The sequence below is a fragment of the Coregonus clupeaformis genome, chromosome 12, assembly GCF_020615455.1.
Source record: "Coregonus clupeaformis isolate EN_2021a chromosome 12, ASM2061545v1, whole genome shotgun sequence".
Lineage (NCBI taxonomy): Eukaryota > Metazoa > Chordata > Actinopteri > Salmoniformes > Salmonidae > Coregonus > Coregonus clupeaformis.
This window is the reverse complement of record NC_059203.1, coordinates 39,211,463-39,230,010: the sequence shown is the minus strand read 5'-3', so window position 1 is coordinate 39,230,010 and position 18,548 is coordinate 39,211,463. Positions and strand designations below refer to the sequence as shown.

The 18,548-nt window shown below is 46.1% G+C and overlaps 1 protein-coding gene across 1 annotated transcript in view; it reads left to right on the top strand.

Annotated features, from left to right (window-relative positions):
* LOC121577621 (zinc finger protein 385A-like) overlaps positions 1 to 18,548 on the top strand; it is a 63,868-nt gene that overhangs the window by 15,650 nt on the left and 29,670 nt on the right. The window contains exons 2-3 of the mRNA XM_045224068.1: positions 1,411 to 1,574; positions 9,605 to 9,715. Of these exons, the coding sequence (XP_045080003.1) occupies positions 1,411 to 1,574; positions 9,605 to 9,715 (275 nt within the window). The remainder of the gene's footprint in view (positions 1 to 1,410; positions 1,575 to 9,604; positions 9,716 to 18,548) is intronic.

The following is an 18,548-nucleotide window of genomic DNA, read 5'->3' as shown; positions in this document are numbered from 1 at the left end:
TACAGAGGAGCTAGGCTGATATCTGCAGTACTCCAGCTGTGAGGCTTAAGGAGCTTAACCTCCCCGCCCGTCACAGTAGACTCTTCAAGTGCAGGCTTTCACCACTGCTTAACCGGCAGAGAGAACGCAGGGGGAGGGAGGGATGGAGAGAGAGAGACAGCACAGGAGAAGAGAAGGGAAGAGGAAATGGATGATGCAGAGTGAAGGTCTGTGTTTATTCTTCTCTCCCAGAGGAGTTGGGCTCAGAGTGAATGGTTGATTAGAGGAGAGGTGGCTGTCAGGTGTAGAGCTAGTCTCCACCCCACTCTCTCTCTTTCTCATTCTCTCTCTCTCAATCTCACTTCTGAGATGCTGTAAATTAGTGATTGAGGAGAGGGGGGATTGAGCAGAGTACTGAGTGAGTCATTCTATACAGTGCCTTCAGAAAGTACTGTATTCATCCCCTTGACTTATTCCACATTTTGTTATGTTACAGCCAGAATTCAAAATTGATTAAATTCTCACCCATATATAAATATAAAAGGGGTTGTATTTACAATAGTGTTTGTTCTTCACTGGTTGCCCTTTTCTTGTGGCAACAGGTCACAAATATTGCTCCTGTGATGACACACCATGGTATTTCACCCAATAGATATGGGAGTTTATCAAAATGTGATTTGTTTTTTAATTATTTGTGGGAATGTATTTTATTATTTGGGGGGGGGGTAGTTTGTAAGCAAGAGTGGGGGATTGAAACTGAGTCTTGTGGATTAGCAGTATGGCAATGCACATTATTAGCTGTTACAGCACAGCAGTACACACATCAGCCTTTTACACTACAAATCATCACCCCAGTACTGCTGAACATTTATGGAGAACTGACGTCCAACACCTTTTCTCGGGAGGTGACGGAGTAGTCTGCAGGGTTGTATAATCTGATTACAAAATATTGTAATCAGATTACAGATACTTTTGAAAACCTAGATGATTACTTACTGGATTACTTCAAATTTAGAAAGGATGTTTGCGAGAAAAAAATGATATATTATGACACCTTTTTGTTTTCTCAATGAAATTCAATTCAGCATTGAAAAAAGGCACAAGTTTGTTTCACCTGACCACAAGTCAGAGACCACTATGATGACAGACTAAATGTGTTTGATGGATCCTTTTGGTGTTCTTCTAATGCCTCTTAAAGGGAAAGTAATCCAAAAGCAAGTAATCAGATTACATTACTGATTTTGGGTAATCCAAAAATTACGTTACTGATTACAATTTTGAACAGGTAACTAGTATCTGTGACAGATTACATTTAGAAAGTAACCTACCCAACCCTGGTAGTCGGTTACATTAAGAAACAATAGAAAAGACCACTGACTGTTTAGATATATTCTGAATAAACCATCTCTCTCCCACTCTGTCTCTCTCCAGGCAGCATGAACCGTCTGGGGGCGGTCCCTGCCTTCCTCAGGACCCCCACAATGATCCCGCCCCCGCTGGACATGAAGCAGTTCCTGCAGTTCCCCATGGACACAGCTCCACCACAACACAGCATGGGCCTCTTCCACAACTTCAACACCAACAGTTACTCAACAGTGAGTAAACACACTCCACACACACACAGGCATGTTTAGGCACACACCACGCATGCATGCCATACATACAAACACACACACACTTGTCATACTAACACAGCATAGACACACACCAACACAGCACACACACAGACGTAGACCCCCCTACGGCCTGTGTCAACTCAGAAGTCGCACAAGGATCAAAAGCTGTGTGGCAAAATGTGTACATGTCTTTTCTGGGGCCTGGAGTTTTGACCTAGTCAGGTCAGTTATGACCTAGTCAGGTAAAACTCTGAGTCCTATTCGTAGGCTATGACAGGGTCCAATATTAACTTATTTTTTCACAGCTGGCCCAAAATGTACTGGCACGAAAATAATTTATACTGGCCCGGACATAGTGTCGTTTTTAAATGCTTTGGGGTCATGCAGGGCCTATAGGTTGGCATTCTTTATCTCTATATGCAGCTATTGATAGGCTACATTTGGTTATTATGATATGTATTTAAAAGCTGTGTAATATAATTTAGCAATGTCAGTCATTACTCTATTCTACCTCGGGGGTTTGTGATATATGGCCAATGTACCACAGCTAATGGCTGTATCCAGGCACTCCACGTTGCGTCGTGCTTAAGAACAGCCCTTAGCCGTGGTATAATGGCCATACCACACCACCTCGGGCCTTATTGCTTAAATATACGACTGGTGCTGTCTTGTTGCAGGCTGTCTGATAGAATATTAATTGTAATTGGCTTTGGTTTCGCATAATATTCCTCTGGGATGAATATGTCTGTCATTTGGAGGGGTCTTCTTGTAACTGAAGAGAGGTGATGTATTCTGATTAAGTGGATTTATATAATGATCCTCAATAATAAGCTGACAATTGTTTGCTCTCCCTGTGGCAGAATAAAGCTCTGCATTTTCACAAAATGCCCCAGCGAGCATTTTACTGAAATACAATGAGTTATGGCTAATCAATTTAATAAGACGAACAGCCAGCGTTCCCCATAATCAGCGAGTTCATTTCCAGATTGTGTTTCATGTGAAGGTCAGCACTGTGACAAACATGGTTGGGCACGTACACACACACACACACACACACACACACACACACACTCAAGCACGAACACCACATGCCCGTACACATACACAGGGCCGGCCCTAGCATTTTGGGGGCCCTAAGCAACACTCGAGTGGTTTAAGGGGAAACATTTAAATGTCTTGGAATGGCCTAGTCAAAACCCAGACCCAGATCCAATTGAGAATCTGTGGTAAGACTTAAAGATTGCTGTACACCAGTGGAACCCATCCAACTTGAAGGAGCTAGAGCAGTTTTGCCTTGAAGAATAGGCAAAAATCCCAGTGGCTAGATGTGCCAAGCTTATGGAGACATACCCCAAGAGACTTGCAGCTGTAATTGCTGCAAAAGGTGGCTCTGCAAAGTATTGACTTTGGGGGGGTGAATAGTTATGCATGCTCAAGTTTTCTGTTTTATTGTCTTATTTCTTGTTTGTACATAGTGAACTCGTACATATTGTAAATATGAAAATAGAATACAGTATTTCAGAACATGACCTACCGGCTTGCATGTCAATATCAGACTGGAAAGAATTGACGTTCGTGATCTCCTTCTTCTTCTTCTTCTTTGGTATCATAGCGTTCGCACATTTTGTTTGTGCATGCCGCCACCTACTGTGCGGTAGTGTGTGGTCAATCACGTTACATTTGTGATACAAAATTAAATTGTACCACTAATTAACCCTACACCTATATACAGTGGGGGAAAAAAGTATTTAGTCAGCCACCAATTGTGCAAGTTCTCCCACTTAAAAAGATGAGAGAGGCCTGTAATTTTCATCATAGGTACACGTCAACTATGACAGACAAAATGAGGAAAAAAATTCCGGAAAATCACATTGTAGGATTTTTTATGAATTTATTTGCAAATTATGGTGGAAAATAAGTATTTGGTCAATAACAAAAGTTTCTCAATACTTTGTTGTATACCCTTTGTTGGCAATGACATAGGTCAAACGTTTTCTGTAAGTCTTCACAAGGTTTTCACACACTGGTATTTTGGCCCATTCCTCCATGCAGATCTCCTCTAGAGCAGTGATGTTTTGGGGCTATCGCTGGGCAACACAGACTTTCAACTCCCTCCAAAGATTTTCTATGGGGTTGAGATCTGGAGACTGGCTAGGCCACTCCAGGACCTTGAAATGCTTCTTACGAAGCCACTCCTTCGTTGCCCGGGCGGTGTGTTTGGGATCATTGTCATGCTGAAAGACCCAGCCACGTTTCATCTTCAATGCCCTTGCTGATGGAAGGAGGTTATCACTCAAAATCTCACGATACATGGCCCCATTCATTCTTTCCTTTACACGGATCAGTCGTCCTGGTCCCTTTGCAGAAAAACAGCCCCAAAGCATGATGTTTCCACCCCCATGCTTCACAGTAGGTATGGTGTTCTTTGGATGCAACTCAGCATTCTTTGTCCTCCAAACACGACGAGTTGAGTTTTTACCAAAAAGTTCTATTTTGGTTTCATCTGACCGTATGACATTCTCCCAATCCTCTTCTGGATCATCCAAATGCACTCTAGCAAACTTCAGACGTGCCTGGACATGTACTGGCTTAAGCAGGGGGGACACGTCTGGCACTGCAGGATTTGAGTCCCTGGCGGCGTAGTGTGTTACTGATGGTAGGCTTTGTTACTTTGGTCCCAGCTCTCTGCAGGTCATTCACTAGGTCCCCCGTGTGGTTCTGGGATTTTTGCTCACCGTTCTTGTGATCATTTTGACCCCACGGGGTGAGATCTTGCGTGGAGCCCCAGATCGAGGGAGATTATCAGTGGTCTTGTATGTCTTCCATTTCCTAATAATTGCTCCCACAGTTGATTTCTTCAAACCAAGCTGCTTACCTAGTTTGGAGTGTGACTGTTTGAGGTTGTGGACAGGTGTCTTTTATACTGATAACAAGTTCAAACAGGTGCCATTAATAAAGGTAACGAGTGGAGGACAGAGGAGCCTCTTAAAGAAGAAGTTACAGGTCTGTGAGAGTTAGAAATCGTGCTTGTTTGTAGGTGACCAAATACTTATTTTCCACCATAATTTGCAAATAAATTCATTAAAAATCCTACAATGTGATTTTCTGGAGAAAATCTCAATTTGTCTGTCATAGTTGATGTGTACCTATGATGGAAATTACAGGCCTCTCTCATCTTTTTAAGTGGGAGAACTTGCACAATTGGTGGCTGACTAAATACTTTTTTTCCCCCCACTGTACCACTATTTCCAAAAATATAATAAATAACTTGCATCTAACCCTACACTCATTAAAAACCCACTACCTCATTCCACTACTTTGACCCTATCTGCTCCTACACCATGCCAACGATCTAAGAAGACATTGTCCTAAGAGGACTCAACACACCCTGTAAATCTCGTATACCCAAATACTTCTTTGTTGCTGCCACCACAAAATCTATTTTCTGCAATTTACGTTCCATTTCTGCGGTACAGTTATTAAACATTGCTATGAACGCTAAGAATCCAACCTTACTGAAGCATATATCACTTGTTGGCCTATCCCTCTGTTCTGGCACATATCTACTACTCATGGGGATCCTCTCAGGATCCTTGACTCATCCTCCTCTACTTTCTTTACCGCCTCAGCATACAACGCCTTCTGCACTATTCTGACTCTGGCCACCTCAACCTGCCTCTCTCGCATCGGACAATTCCGATCCCCAGCAACATGGGCACCTCTACAGTTGACACACACAATTGTATCCACCGAAACTACACAATCCTCTGTCCCATGCCCTCCTGCACACTTCCCACATATTGGCATCTCCCTCCTTCACACTGCTGCAATATGACCATAAACTCTGCACCTGAAACAGCGCAGTGGATTCGGTACAAAAGCTCAGGATAATAACAGGATAACTGATATATCCTAACGTGACTTTGTCGGGTAAAGACTCTGACTCAAAACTCAAAAGGACTGATAGTGACTCCCCTATTTCACCACGCTCACCACCGGGTCTGCATCGCGCCCTAATGGTGGATGTCACAAACACCAGGAATCTTGCATTTCAATTGCTCCACCTCCACCCCAGAAATCACTCCTTTCAATGGTGCCCTATTCCTAAGCGCCAAGCAAGAAACAGATCTTGACCCAAGTTGCGTGACATGGAGCGCCGGCTCCCTCTGGGCAGAAGAAACAGACAAATATCACAAGTCCACTACAGGTTACCTTCCCTGATTCAACTGCACCCAACTCCTTTCCCACCCACCCTGAAACCACAAATAGATCCGCCAAAAGGGAAGGATCCACTTTCTCCAAAAATGTCACTCCCACTGGACCAGATTCTTCTTTATCATGTCCATCGATGCCAGGCTCGGGCTCCGAGCTCTTCACCACACCTTCTACCTCACTTAACTCACCCTCATTCACTTCCATTTCACATCCAGAACTCGGTCTGGTGCACGGCTCACTCTGTTTGCACTTGACACCCAATCTCCATTTGTATCTTCCTCAAATTCAACTCTACCCTCTGCTTTCCTCATTCTCTTCAACCTCTTCTTCCTCTTTTTCCCCCTCCATTTCTCCTGAGAAATCCACCTTTCTGTGTCCTTGTCCCAATATTCCTCTTCCATTGCCATTTTAGAACTTTCTGCAATCTCCCCCTAACTGCAAACATAGCCAATGACATTACCCCTTATTGACATCTGACTTAAACCAACCAATTAGAATAAATGAACATTAAATACACATTTCTGCAGTGTCAAGTGGAAATATAACCAACCCTGTTACACACACATGTAGCAGACCCTCTCAGCAGTCCCTCTCACAAACACACACACATTCATCTTTACATGGCACTGAGTCCAGTTACATAGTCCTAGTTGCTAGGACCATTCATTCACTTTCACTCAATCCTCTCCAGTTCAGTTAAAACATACAGAGGCTCTGTCAGCAAGGGCACTTACATTATGGCCACTCTGTCTGAGTGGTTATTACAGCCAGTGAGACTATGACAGAACATATTAACCCTGATAACCTATAGAGGGTGCTAGAACAGAGGCTCTTCACAGAGCATTGATTAGTAATTGATGAGGTTGAGAGAACCACTAGAGTTTCCCAGTTGTTGTCAGATAATTAGTGCCATTCTCATGAGGACCTGTTATTGAGACAGTGTATAATAAGAACAATAAACAGGCAGTGCAGTGAGGGAGCAAGTTATGGATGCTCTGTGAGCCTGGCTGCTAGACTGAATGCTCCATGATTAACTTATGAAGAGTTTGGTTGCACCACATATTACAGTCTGCTATCATACTATCCAATGGAGCAAGTGCTGCCCTCCTCTATCGAGAGTACAGAGTAGAGTATATCATGATTTCTCTGCCAGCCCCATATGGTGTACAGTATGTGTGGAGGTCTGAAGAAAGGAGGGAATGAAAGAAGGGACATAAAATAGTGACTTAATGACTGAGGTCATAACGGCAGAGAGGACGTAGAGACGGGTGGAGAGAGAAATGGAGGGGTGGAAGGAGAGAGTTCAATCAGCCTGAGAGGGCTACAGGGAGAGAGAGTGAGAGTGAGTGAGAGAGAGAGAGAGAGAGAGAGAGAGAGAGAGAGAGAGAGAGAGAGAGAGAGAGAGAGAAAGAGAGAGAGAGAGAGAGAGAGATGTTACAAAACAAAAAGAGTAGTCCACATGGGTAACCACAATTGACAGTAGGACATGAATAGGTGAGTACAATGACTGACCGTCTTGTTTGCGCACACACGCACACACGTGCATGCACGTAAACACACACACACACACACACACCGTGTCTTCACAGATCAAACACCTTGTTGTTGGCAAATAGAGAGTGAGAGAACGATGAGTGCAAACAAATTAATTTGGAGTCAGACAGCTGTATTCTAGGACAAGGACCTTTTATATTGTAAAACTGAGAGAGGGGGAGAGAGGAGAGAGGAGAGAGAAAAAGAGAGTGAAGAGTGGATGGGAAGTGGTAGGTGGGGTCTCAGGGTTTAAATATTCGTATGAAACATCAGGAGAGAGAGAGAGAGAGAGAGAGAGAGAGAGAGAGAGAGAGAGAGAGAGAGAGCAATATGACGTTTTTTGTGACGAGGGGAACAAAGAGAACTCCAGGTTAAGGAAGAGGAGTATAAATATAGACAGGAACTGTATTCAACCAATTATATATGGGAGAATAATTAGACGTTTTGTCTGATGTTTGGAAGTTGAAAGTGAAACTAGCCTCTCATTTTGCAGTTTAAGTTCACATAAGCAGTCAGTGATTAGAAGTTGAATAAAACCTCAGTCCTTTTGGCTGCAGAGTTGAGAAACACCCAGCCTGGATTGTGGTTACCTAAAAGAGTGGTCAGAACCCTCAGAATGCTCACGTATCCTGTTTGGGGCTATTTTGTTCACCACTGTAAACATCAGCTATCTGGATTGGCTTGAGTCAGATCCACATGGTCAACATGTCTTTCTAAAGAGCTGTGAAGTGTTTTTACAATGTGCAGGGATACTGGAGTGATGGAGGTAGATATGTATAGGAGTAAGGTAAATAGGCAACAGGATATAAGATAAACAGAGTAGCAGCAGCTTGTATGTGAGTGGGTGTGCGTGCATGTAGAGTCAGTATTTTGTAGGTACATATTATTTGTGAGTGAGAAGATGATGGAGTGAGTGTGTGTGTGAGAGACAGTGCAAAAATAAATAAATAAAGATACATGGTTAACTCAGATAATCCCTATAGCTATTTTGTTAGCTATTTATTAGTCGTATTGCTTGGGGATAGAAGCTGTTCAAGACACTGCTGGTGCCAGATTTGTTGCACCGGTATCGCTTGCCGTGCGGAAGAAGAGAGAATAGTCTATGGCTTGGGTGGTTGGAGTCATTAACGATTTTCCAGGCCTTCCTACCACACCGCCTGATATAGATGTCCTGGATAGCAGGGAGCTCGGTCCCAGTGATGTACTGAGCTGTCCGCACCACCCACTGTAGCGCCATGTGATCGAGGGCTGTTTTATTGCCATACCAGGCAGTGATGCAGCCAGTCAATATGCTATCAATGGTACAGCTGTATAACTTTTTGAGGATTTTTCAACCTCTTGAGGGGGAAAAGGCGCTGTTGCGCCTTCTTCACGACTGTGCGCATGTGTTTGGACCATTTTAAGTCTTTAGTGATTTGGACACAGAGGAACTTGAAGCTAACATGAGCTTAATGAATTATGAAGCCTTTATGTGATTTATGTGTTTTTTTATTATAACATAAATTCTTAGAAATTCACAAAAAGTTACATTAGCTGATGAAGATTATCTCACAGAACAAAACGTATAAAATCTCCTAATCCTGTGTGTACCACAGACCTTATTTTCGGCGTTTATCCTAAAACCCTTCAAAAACGCCATTAATTTTCCTGACAGGCTTTGTCGAATTAACCATGGCGGAGTTAGTGCCTACAAAATGACCCCACTACTCCCATTACTATTTCTCTCTATAGGAGACCATTTTAACTTCTTAGCCATACAGTTTCCTTGATCCTCATGCTATACTGTTGGATAGATATACTGTTGTGTTGCTTTGCTGGACACAGAAGCCCAAAACAAAGTGATAATTTATGTAGGAGGGAGAGTCTGTAATCAGGGCCCTCTAACCCCACTATCAAATAAAGCATTTGAACAGCACCCAAGACCCAAGGCACAGACAGCTCTGGCAGATGCTGATGAAAAAAACACACTCTCCTGTCAGCCTCAATCAGGGCTCTCTTCCTTTCTCTAACTCTCTCTCTCTCTCTCTCTCTCTCTCTCTCTCTCTCTCTCTCTCTCTCTCTCTCTCTCTCTCTCCTCCCCCTCCCCCCTCCCCCCTCCCCCTCAATACCTCTCTCCCACCATAGGGGCCTTTCTCAAAGCGTTTCAATAACTCTGCTACAACCACCATGGCACAATTACCTACTATGTCTATCTGCTCCCCTACTCAGAGTACTTAGATTATCCATATAACCTTCCTGCTCTCTGCCCCCTCCCCCTCCAGATGGACCCAGTACAGAAGGCAGTGATGAACCACACCTTCGGCCCCCCCATGATGAAGACCAAACGACCCATCATCTCCTGCAATGTCTGCCAGATCCGCTTCAACTCAGAAGTAAGGCAGTAAGGCACTATCTATCCATCCATCCATCCATCCATGCATCCACCCATGCATCCATCAATCCACACATTCATCCAGGCATCCATCTCAGTATTCCACACATCCATCTATGCACTACAGCATAACCTGACCTAAATGTCAGTGATTGACTGGACTGCTGGAGCAGGTGTCAGGTGAGGATGTCGGGATGTCTGTGATTTCTCGGCGCCCTACTTAGCTTACATCACCGTCTCTCTGTTTGACACCATTTTATTGGCACTTCCCAGGAGTTGTGAATATTATGCAACTGTGCTCTGGGGGGCTGTGGGGCCAGGGGACTGGGGGGACTAAAGTACAGGGGACTAAAGTACAGGGGGCTGGGGTACTAGGAGACTAAAATACAGGGGGCTAGGGGACTAAAGTACAGGGGTCTGGGAGACTAGGGAACAGGGGGCTGGGGGACTAAAGTACAGGGGGCTGGGGGACTAGAGAACAGGGGGCTGGGGGAATAAAGTACAGAGTACTAGGGGACTAGAGAACAGGGGGCTAGGGGACTAGAGATCTGGGGGCTGGGGGATTAGAGAACAGGGGGCTAGGGGACCAGAGAACAGGGGGCTAGGGGACTAGAGAACAGGGGGCTGGGGGAATAAAGTACAGGGGACTAGGGGACTAGAGAACAGGGGACTTGGGGACTAAAGAATAAGGGATTAGGGGACTAGAGAACAGGGGACTAGGGGACTAGAGAACAGGGGACTAGGGGACTAGAGATCTGGGGGCTGGGGGATTAGAGAACAGGGGGCTAGGGGACCAGAGAACAGGGGGCTAGGGGACTAGAGAACGGGGGACTAGGGGACTAAAGAATAAGGGATTAGGGGACTAGAGAACAGGGGACTAGGGGACTAGAGAACAGGGGACTAGGGGACTAGAGATCTGGGGGCTGGGGGATTAGAGAACAGGGGGCTAGGGGACTAGAGAACAGGGGGCTAGGGGACTAGAGATCTGGGGGCTAGGGGACTAGAGATCTGGGGGCTGGGGGACTAGAGAACAGGGGACTAGGGGACTAGAGAACAGGGGGCTAGGGGACTAGAGATCTGGGGGCTGGGGGACTAGAGAACAGGGGACTAGGGGACTAGAGAACAGGGGGCTAGGGGACTAGAGATCTGGGGGCTGGGGGACTAGAGAACAGGGGGCTAGGGGACTAAAGTACAGGGGGCTGGGGTACTAGGAGACTAAAATACAGGGGGCTAGGGGACTAAAGTACAGGGGTCTGGGAGACTAGGGAACAGGGGGCTAGGGGACTAAAGTACAGGGGGCTGGGGGACTAGAGAACAGGGGGCTGGGGGAATAAAGTACAGAGTACTAGGGGACTAGAGAACAGGGGACTAGGGGACTAGAGAACAGGGGACTAGGGGACTAGAGAACAGGGGACTTGGGGACTAGAGAACGGGGGACTAGGGGACTAAAGAATAAGGGATTAGGGGACTAGAGAACAGGGGACTAGGGGACTAGAGATCTGGGGGACTAGGGGACTAAAGAATAAGGGATTAGGGGACTAGAGAACAGGGGACTAGGGGACTAGAGATCTTGGGGCTGGGGGATTAGAGAACAGGGGGCTAGGGGACTAGAGAACAGGGGGCTAGGGGACTAGAGATCTGGGGGCTAGGGGACTAGAGATCTGGGGGCTGGGGGACTAGAGAACAGGGGACTAGGGGACTAGAGAACAGGGGGCTAGGGGACTAGAGATCTGGGGGCTGGGGGACTAGAGAACAGGGGACTAGGGGACTAGAGAACAGGGGGTTAGGGGACTAGAGATCTGGGGGCTGGGGGACTAGAGAACAGGGGGCTAGGGGACTAGAGATCTGGGGGCTGGGGGACTAGAGAACAGGGGGCTAGGGGACTAGAGAACAGGGGACTAGGGGACTAGAGCACAGGGGACTGGGGGACTAGAGCACAGGGGGCTGGGAGCATGAGATGTTGAGGTTGGATTGAGTGTTTCACTTTGTGGGGATGTCTTTAAAGGAAACACACTAGAACGACTGACGGCCAAGAGCTTCTGATATATCAGCAGAAAGCAATAGGACGACCACCCACTGCTTTTATTTATATAATGCATCATGGGGATAGTTGTGATAGAGGGCTTGTGAGGGGTCAGCGAGGGTGAATGTGATGCAACAAAAAACTGACTTGATCTGGTCATTGGGTGAAAGTGAGAAAGTAGTGAATGCTGACAAAGAATATTCCAGCATGTCAGTCTTTGTACAGGTCACCAACCCAAAAAGAGGATGACTGAGGGAGTATAACTAAAGAATGAACAGATGAAGAGACAGAATCATTAGATCATTTGTTTTGGTACTGTCTATTTGTAGCTTGTTTTTGGACACAGGTCCAGGAATGACTAAAGGATTGCAATATTTACCTGGATCTAACCTTGCAGATAGCATTACTGGGTGATCTGAAAAGTCATAGTCAATCGATCAATAATATAATAATACTTTTAGCAAAAATGTTTATTTTCAATTCACAATCTGTAGAAACAATGAGAATAGAAAGGTTCAGAACTTTTGTAAAACATAACAGTACAGTTGAAAAATATATGGCAAATAGAAATCCTATATGAATGGTGTTTAGAGATAGATGGGTGGTGTTGAATGGAGTTGAAGGATGGGACTAATAACAACTAACAGCAAATAATAACAAGATAACTAATCATGTAAGCATACTGTGTCCATAATAAGTATATAGGTTGTAGGTTGGGAGCTTTTGTGAAAGAGCACAGTTAGAAAGATATGGCATATAGAAGCATCATGAAAATGATCAGAGAGGTTGAGAGTAGAAGAAGTTCAGGAGAAAAAACAAACAAAATATAATTATTGTAAAATTGACTGTGTCCATAAAATGTAGATAGTAAGTATAAGCTGGAAGTAGAGGCCTAAGCATAGTTGTTCACTAGTTTACTCCAGGTAGGGAAAGGGTGGTGGGGTTGGAAAGTAATAAAGGGGAATATGTATGTGTATGTATGTATGTATGTGTGTATGTATGTGTGTATGTATGTGTGTATATGTGTATATATATATATGTATATATATGTATGTGTATGTGTATATATATATATGTATATATATATATATATATATATATATATATATATATATATATATATATATATATATATATATATATATATATATATATATAAAACATGGGGGATTGGAAGTGATGCAGACAATTACATTGATGGAAGTTACAATCTATCTGCAATATTAAGCTGATCTACCCCCTAAAAAAAAAAAATATATATATATAAAAAAGAATGAATTGATGAAATAGAAGATGGGGTTTAAGTGTTCACATAAATCAGCCAGCGGTGTTAACTGATACTTTCACAGTATAACAACAAATCATAACATATACAGTACATCCCTTGTGGGTATTACAGAGAGGTTTGTTCCATCGGCATGGAAAAGTGATTAGGATCTTGGATGGTTCCGCACACATTCCAGTAGACAGAGTGGGGGTCTAACAGCTGATAGGTGCTTATGACACGGACTGCCTTCTGAAATATACAGTCATGAAGACAGAAGCCCTCAGCTCTGTACACATCATTACATGTGAAATAAGCACATAAACCAATGCTCAGTTTGATTGCATGTCTTTATGTGTATTTGGTATTTTGGTATTTTATTAGGATCCCCATTAGCTTCCTGGGGTCCACACAAAACATGAAACATGACATAATACAGAACATTAATAGACAAGAACAGCTCAAGGACAGAAATACATCAATTAAAATGAAATACAAAAGGCATACGTAGCCTACATATCATTACATTCACACAAACTATCTAGGTCAAATAGGGGAAAGGCTTTGTGCCATGAAGTGTTGCTTAATCAGTTTTTTTTAAACCAGGTTTGCTGTTCATTTGAGCAATATGAGATGGATTGGAGTTCCATGCAATAATGGCTCTATGTAATACTGTGCGCTTTCTTGAATTTGTTCTGGATTTGGGGACTGTGAAAAGACCCATGGTGGCATGTCTGGTGGGGTAAGTGTGTGTATCAGAGCTGCGTGTAAATTGACTATGCAAACAATTTGGGATTTTGTTGAAAATCCCAAATATTGTACTGTAACCACATACAACTGTTGTCTCTGCATTATTTTCTCTGTATATGATACTCTCTCCTTGCTGCTGTGTGTATTAGAACACAAACTCACTGTAAACAGATGTGGAGATAAGGTCAAATCTGAGCCAACCCTCCCCCTCCCCTACACAGGTGGGAGAGTTTTATCACCAGTGAGATGTAGTAAGAACTGTTTTCCTGTCATAGACTGCATTGAGTATAACAATTTCACTGTAGAAGGCTTAGGCAATTTGCTTCATAGTGTGTATTCCACATTATTGTTGTGCAATATTATACGTTTTTGTAGTGCTTCACAATGGGTATAGAAAGTGCAGGCCAGGGTACATTGGACCACATTAGCTTGAGTGATGGATATATCCCATAAACATACAGTAAAAGTCTCTATGCTCAGGGGAAACCCAGTGTTTATGGCTGATGCTGTCACCTCTAAGCCAAACACAAGTTTGACACATGAGCCTGGCTAAAAATATTGATGCATGCCAATGAATAAAGCACTAAATACTTTTCGGGAAAGGGCGGTGGAAACATAGAGGAGTGTCTGAAACGCCATAACAGCTGCACCCCATAGTATATCTATCTACCCTCTCTAACCCACTCTCCTGGACCCCCATGTTCTCACGTTCTGTAGTACACACTCAAATCAAATCAAATGTTATTTGTCACATGCGCCAAATACAACGGCTGTTGACTTAACTGTAAAATGCTTGCTTACGAGCCCTTCCCAACGATGCAGAATTAAAACAATTATAATAAAACTAAAAATAGTAACACAAGAGGAATAAAATACACAAGAATGGAGCTATATACAGGGAGTACCAGTACCAGATCAATGTGCAGTGTAACGATCCCGGCAGTCTGAGTCGGGTCCTGTCTGTGGACTAGTTTTTCTGCTCGTGATCTCCAGTTTCCCGAGGGTTCTGGAACGCTCCGGGGAGCGCTCTTGATTTCCGCACCTGCATCCCGTCAGCAATCTGCACACCTGGTCCTGATCATCACCCTTCTTAGGCTCTGGCCTAACATCCATTCCCTGCCGGATCGTTAGCCATGAACAGTAGGTTTACCAGAGTATCAGTCTTAGAGCTTCTAGCGTTAGTTTTGTTGTTTTGCACCTTGTTGGTTTGGTTGTTTACTTACCTCCGTTTTGTTCCATCTGCAGTCACTCGTCCGGAACCTTCATCCAACCTCTGCCTGGTGGTCGGCGGCTGCCGAGCCATGATTGGATCAACCACTGCACCCCCAACAACTAATCAACGCCGCCCGCTCTGTTCCCTGGATTATTCAGCATCACTCTTGACTTTGTAAATAAACACTCACCTTCGTTTCAACTTACCTTGTCCTGGTCTGCTTCTGGGTTCTGGCTTTGTAACTCGTGACAGAACGATCCGGCCAGTAATGAACCCAGCGGACCTGGACTCTGTTCGCCATGCCATTACCCATCAGGAGAAGATGTTGGGCCATCATAGCACGGAGCTACAGGAGATCGCGTTGGCAGTTCGGAACCTTTCTACCGGTCTGACGGAGGTCCAGAACCAGCGCAAGTTTCCGGTGGAGGATCCACTACCGGTTTCACCCATCTCGCCTGCCGCGTCTGGAGCGGTGTCCTTCCGTGAGCCCAAGGTGCCGACGCCGGATAAATATGAGGGGGAGCTGGGAAGATGCCGTTTCTTTCCTTATGCAGTGTGGGTTAGTGTTCGATCTACAGCCCTACTCTTATGCCACAGACAAGGCTAGGATAGCCTTTGTGATTGAGTTGCTGCGTGGTCGAGCGCTGGAGTGGGCTTCAGCCGTTTGGGAACGACAAGACCCCTGCATGGCTTCATACCAGGGGTTCACGGCCGAGATGAGGAAGCTTTTCGACCATTCCGTCCGAGGGAGGGACGCAGCTAGGCGCCTGTTTTCGCTTCACCAAGGAACTCGCAGCGTGGCCGACTTCGTGATCGAGTTCAAGACGTTGGCTGTGGAGAGTGGGTGGAATGAGGAGTCTCTGCAAGCGGCCTTTTACCAGGGTCTGTCGGAGCAGCTCAAGGATGAGTTGATCTCCTATCCGAGCCTAGTGACCTGGACAGCTTGGTAGCCTTGTCTATTCGGGTGGATAATCGAGTCCGAGAGCGAAGGAGGGAGAAGCAATGGGGTCCGTCCAATCGATCAGCTTCTCAGGTTCCAGTCGGGTCGGGGATTGGACCAGAATACGTCGATCATCGTCCACCACACAGGATTAGTGGAGAGGTCCTGTCTCCCGATTCGGAACCAATGCAAGTAGGGCGGCACGGGTTAACCAAGGAGGAACGCCAACTCAGACGTAGGACTAACTGTTGCCTCTACTGTGGTGGTTCGGGACATTACCTCGCCACCTGTTCCCGGCGGTCGTCAAACTGCGCGGCTCGCTAAAGTTGGGAGGACTTTTAGCGAGCCAGTTTCGACCTCTCAATACCTCTGTCAGACCCCGTTTCCCGGCTACCCTTGTGAACAGGAATCAGAGCTTAGCGATTAACGCTTTTATCGATTCAGGTGCCGATGGAAGCTTTCTTGATGCCGAGTTGGTGGAACAGCTGGGGCTTTCCAAGGAGCAATTGCGGGAAGCCATTGAAGCGACCACTCTGAACGGCAGTAGTCTGGCACGTATCACGATGAGGACTGAACCGGTTAAGATGCTGTTGTCGGGGAATCATTCGGAGATGATTTCATTCTTCATTCTGCCGTCTTCCCATGTTCCTCTGGTCCTTGGATACCCCTGGCTGAAGGAACACAATCCCACGTTCGATTGGGTGACGGGCAAGGTAACGAGTTGGAGCCTTGATTGTCATGCTAACTGTCTCAAGACTGCCTGTCCCCATTCGGTTCCCAGTCAGGTGATTGAGGCTAAACCCCCAGATTTGTCCCTGGTTCCCGAGACATATCACGATTTGGGGGAAGTGTTCAGTAAGCAGAAGGCTCTGTCACTCCCTCCCCACCGACCATATGATTGTGCCATCAACCTGTTCCCTGGAGCTGTCTACCCTAAGGGAAGGTTATACAGTATCTCCCGCCCTGAACGTGAGGCTTTGGAGACCTACATCAAGGAGTCCCTAGCTGCTGGTCTCGTTCGTCCCTCGTCATCACCCCTGGGGGGCAGGATTCTTCTTTGTGGGTAAGAAGGATGGCTCTCTTCGACCGTGTATTGATTATCGGGGGTTGAATGACATCACGGTCAAGAACAAGTATCCCCTGCCCTTGATGAGTTCTGCCTTCGACTCCTTACAGGGTGCTACGGTGTTCACCAAGCTAGACCTACGCAATGCGTATCACATGGTCCGGATCAGAGAGGGAGACGAGTGGTTGACGGGTTTCAATACACCGATGGGTCACTTCGAGTATCAGGTGATGCCGTTTGGACTGACCAATGCTCCAGCGGTATTCCAGAGTATGGTGAACGACGTCCTGAGAGACATGATCGGTCTCTTTGTGTTTGTTTATCTGGATGACATTCTGATCTTCTCGAAGGAACCTTCCGACCACGTCCAGCATGTCCGGCAGGTTCTGCAGCGATTGTGGGAGAATCGCCTGTTCGTGAAGGCCGAGAAGTGCGAGTTTCACGCCCACACGACATCCTTTCTCGGGTACATCATCTCCAGGGGAGAGATTAGGATGGACCAGGAGAAGGTTAGAGCGGTTCTGGAATGGGCCCAGCCCGGTACGAGATTGCAGCTCCAGAGATTTTTGGGGTTTGCGAATTTCTACCGCAGATTCATCCGGGATTACAGCCGTGTGGCCGCTCCGTTAACTGCCTTGACTTCCAGTATCAGGAGCTTCAAGTGGAATCCGAGGCGGATCGAGCGTTTCTGGATTTGAAGAGGCGATTCACCAACGCACCGATTCTCTCCAACCGGACACGGCCCGTCAGTTCGTCGTTGAAGTGGACGCGTCTGATGTGGGAGTTGGCGCCATCCTGTCGCAGCGATGCTCCACGGACAGTAAACTCCATCCCTGCGCCTACTACTCTGTCGCCTTTCGCCTGCGGAGAGGAATTACGATGTGGGTAACCGGGAGCTTCTCGCGGTGAAACTTGCCTTGGAGGAGTGGCGCCACTGGTTGGAGGGGGCGGAGCAACCGTTTATTGTCTGGACTGACCACAAGAATCTTGCTTACGTGCAATCGGCTAGACGCTCTCAACTCCCCGTCAGGCCAGGTGGTCGTTGTTTTTCGGACGATTCAATTTTTCCCCTGACGTTCCGACCTGGATCTAAGAACGGCAAGGCGGACGCCTTGTCTCGGATGTTCTCCAAGACGGAGGAGAGTGGGTCCAAGACCGAGACAATTCTCCCCCGGAACTGCGTCGTGGGAGCTGTTAGGTGGAAGATTGAGGAGGAGGTGATGGCGGCCCTTCGGACGCAGCCCGGTCCCGGTAACGGTCCACCCGGTCGGTTGTTTGTGCCTGAGTCGGTTCGTCCCTGCGGTCCTCAAATGGTCCCACGCCAGCAAGATGGCTTGTCACCCTGGCGTGGCTCGGACGATGGCGTTTCTTCGCAGACGCTTTTTGGTGGCCTGCCATGGCCGAGGATACTCGGGGTTATGTTGCTGCCTGTCCAGTGTGTGCGCAGAATAAGAGTACCAATCGGCCCAGCTCTGGACTACTTCACCCCCTTCCTATTCCCCGGCGACCATGGTCGCATCTGGCCCTGGACTTTGTCACTGGGTTGCCCGCTTCTGAGGGGAACACGGTCGTTCTGAC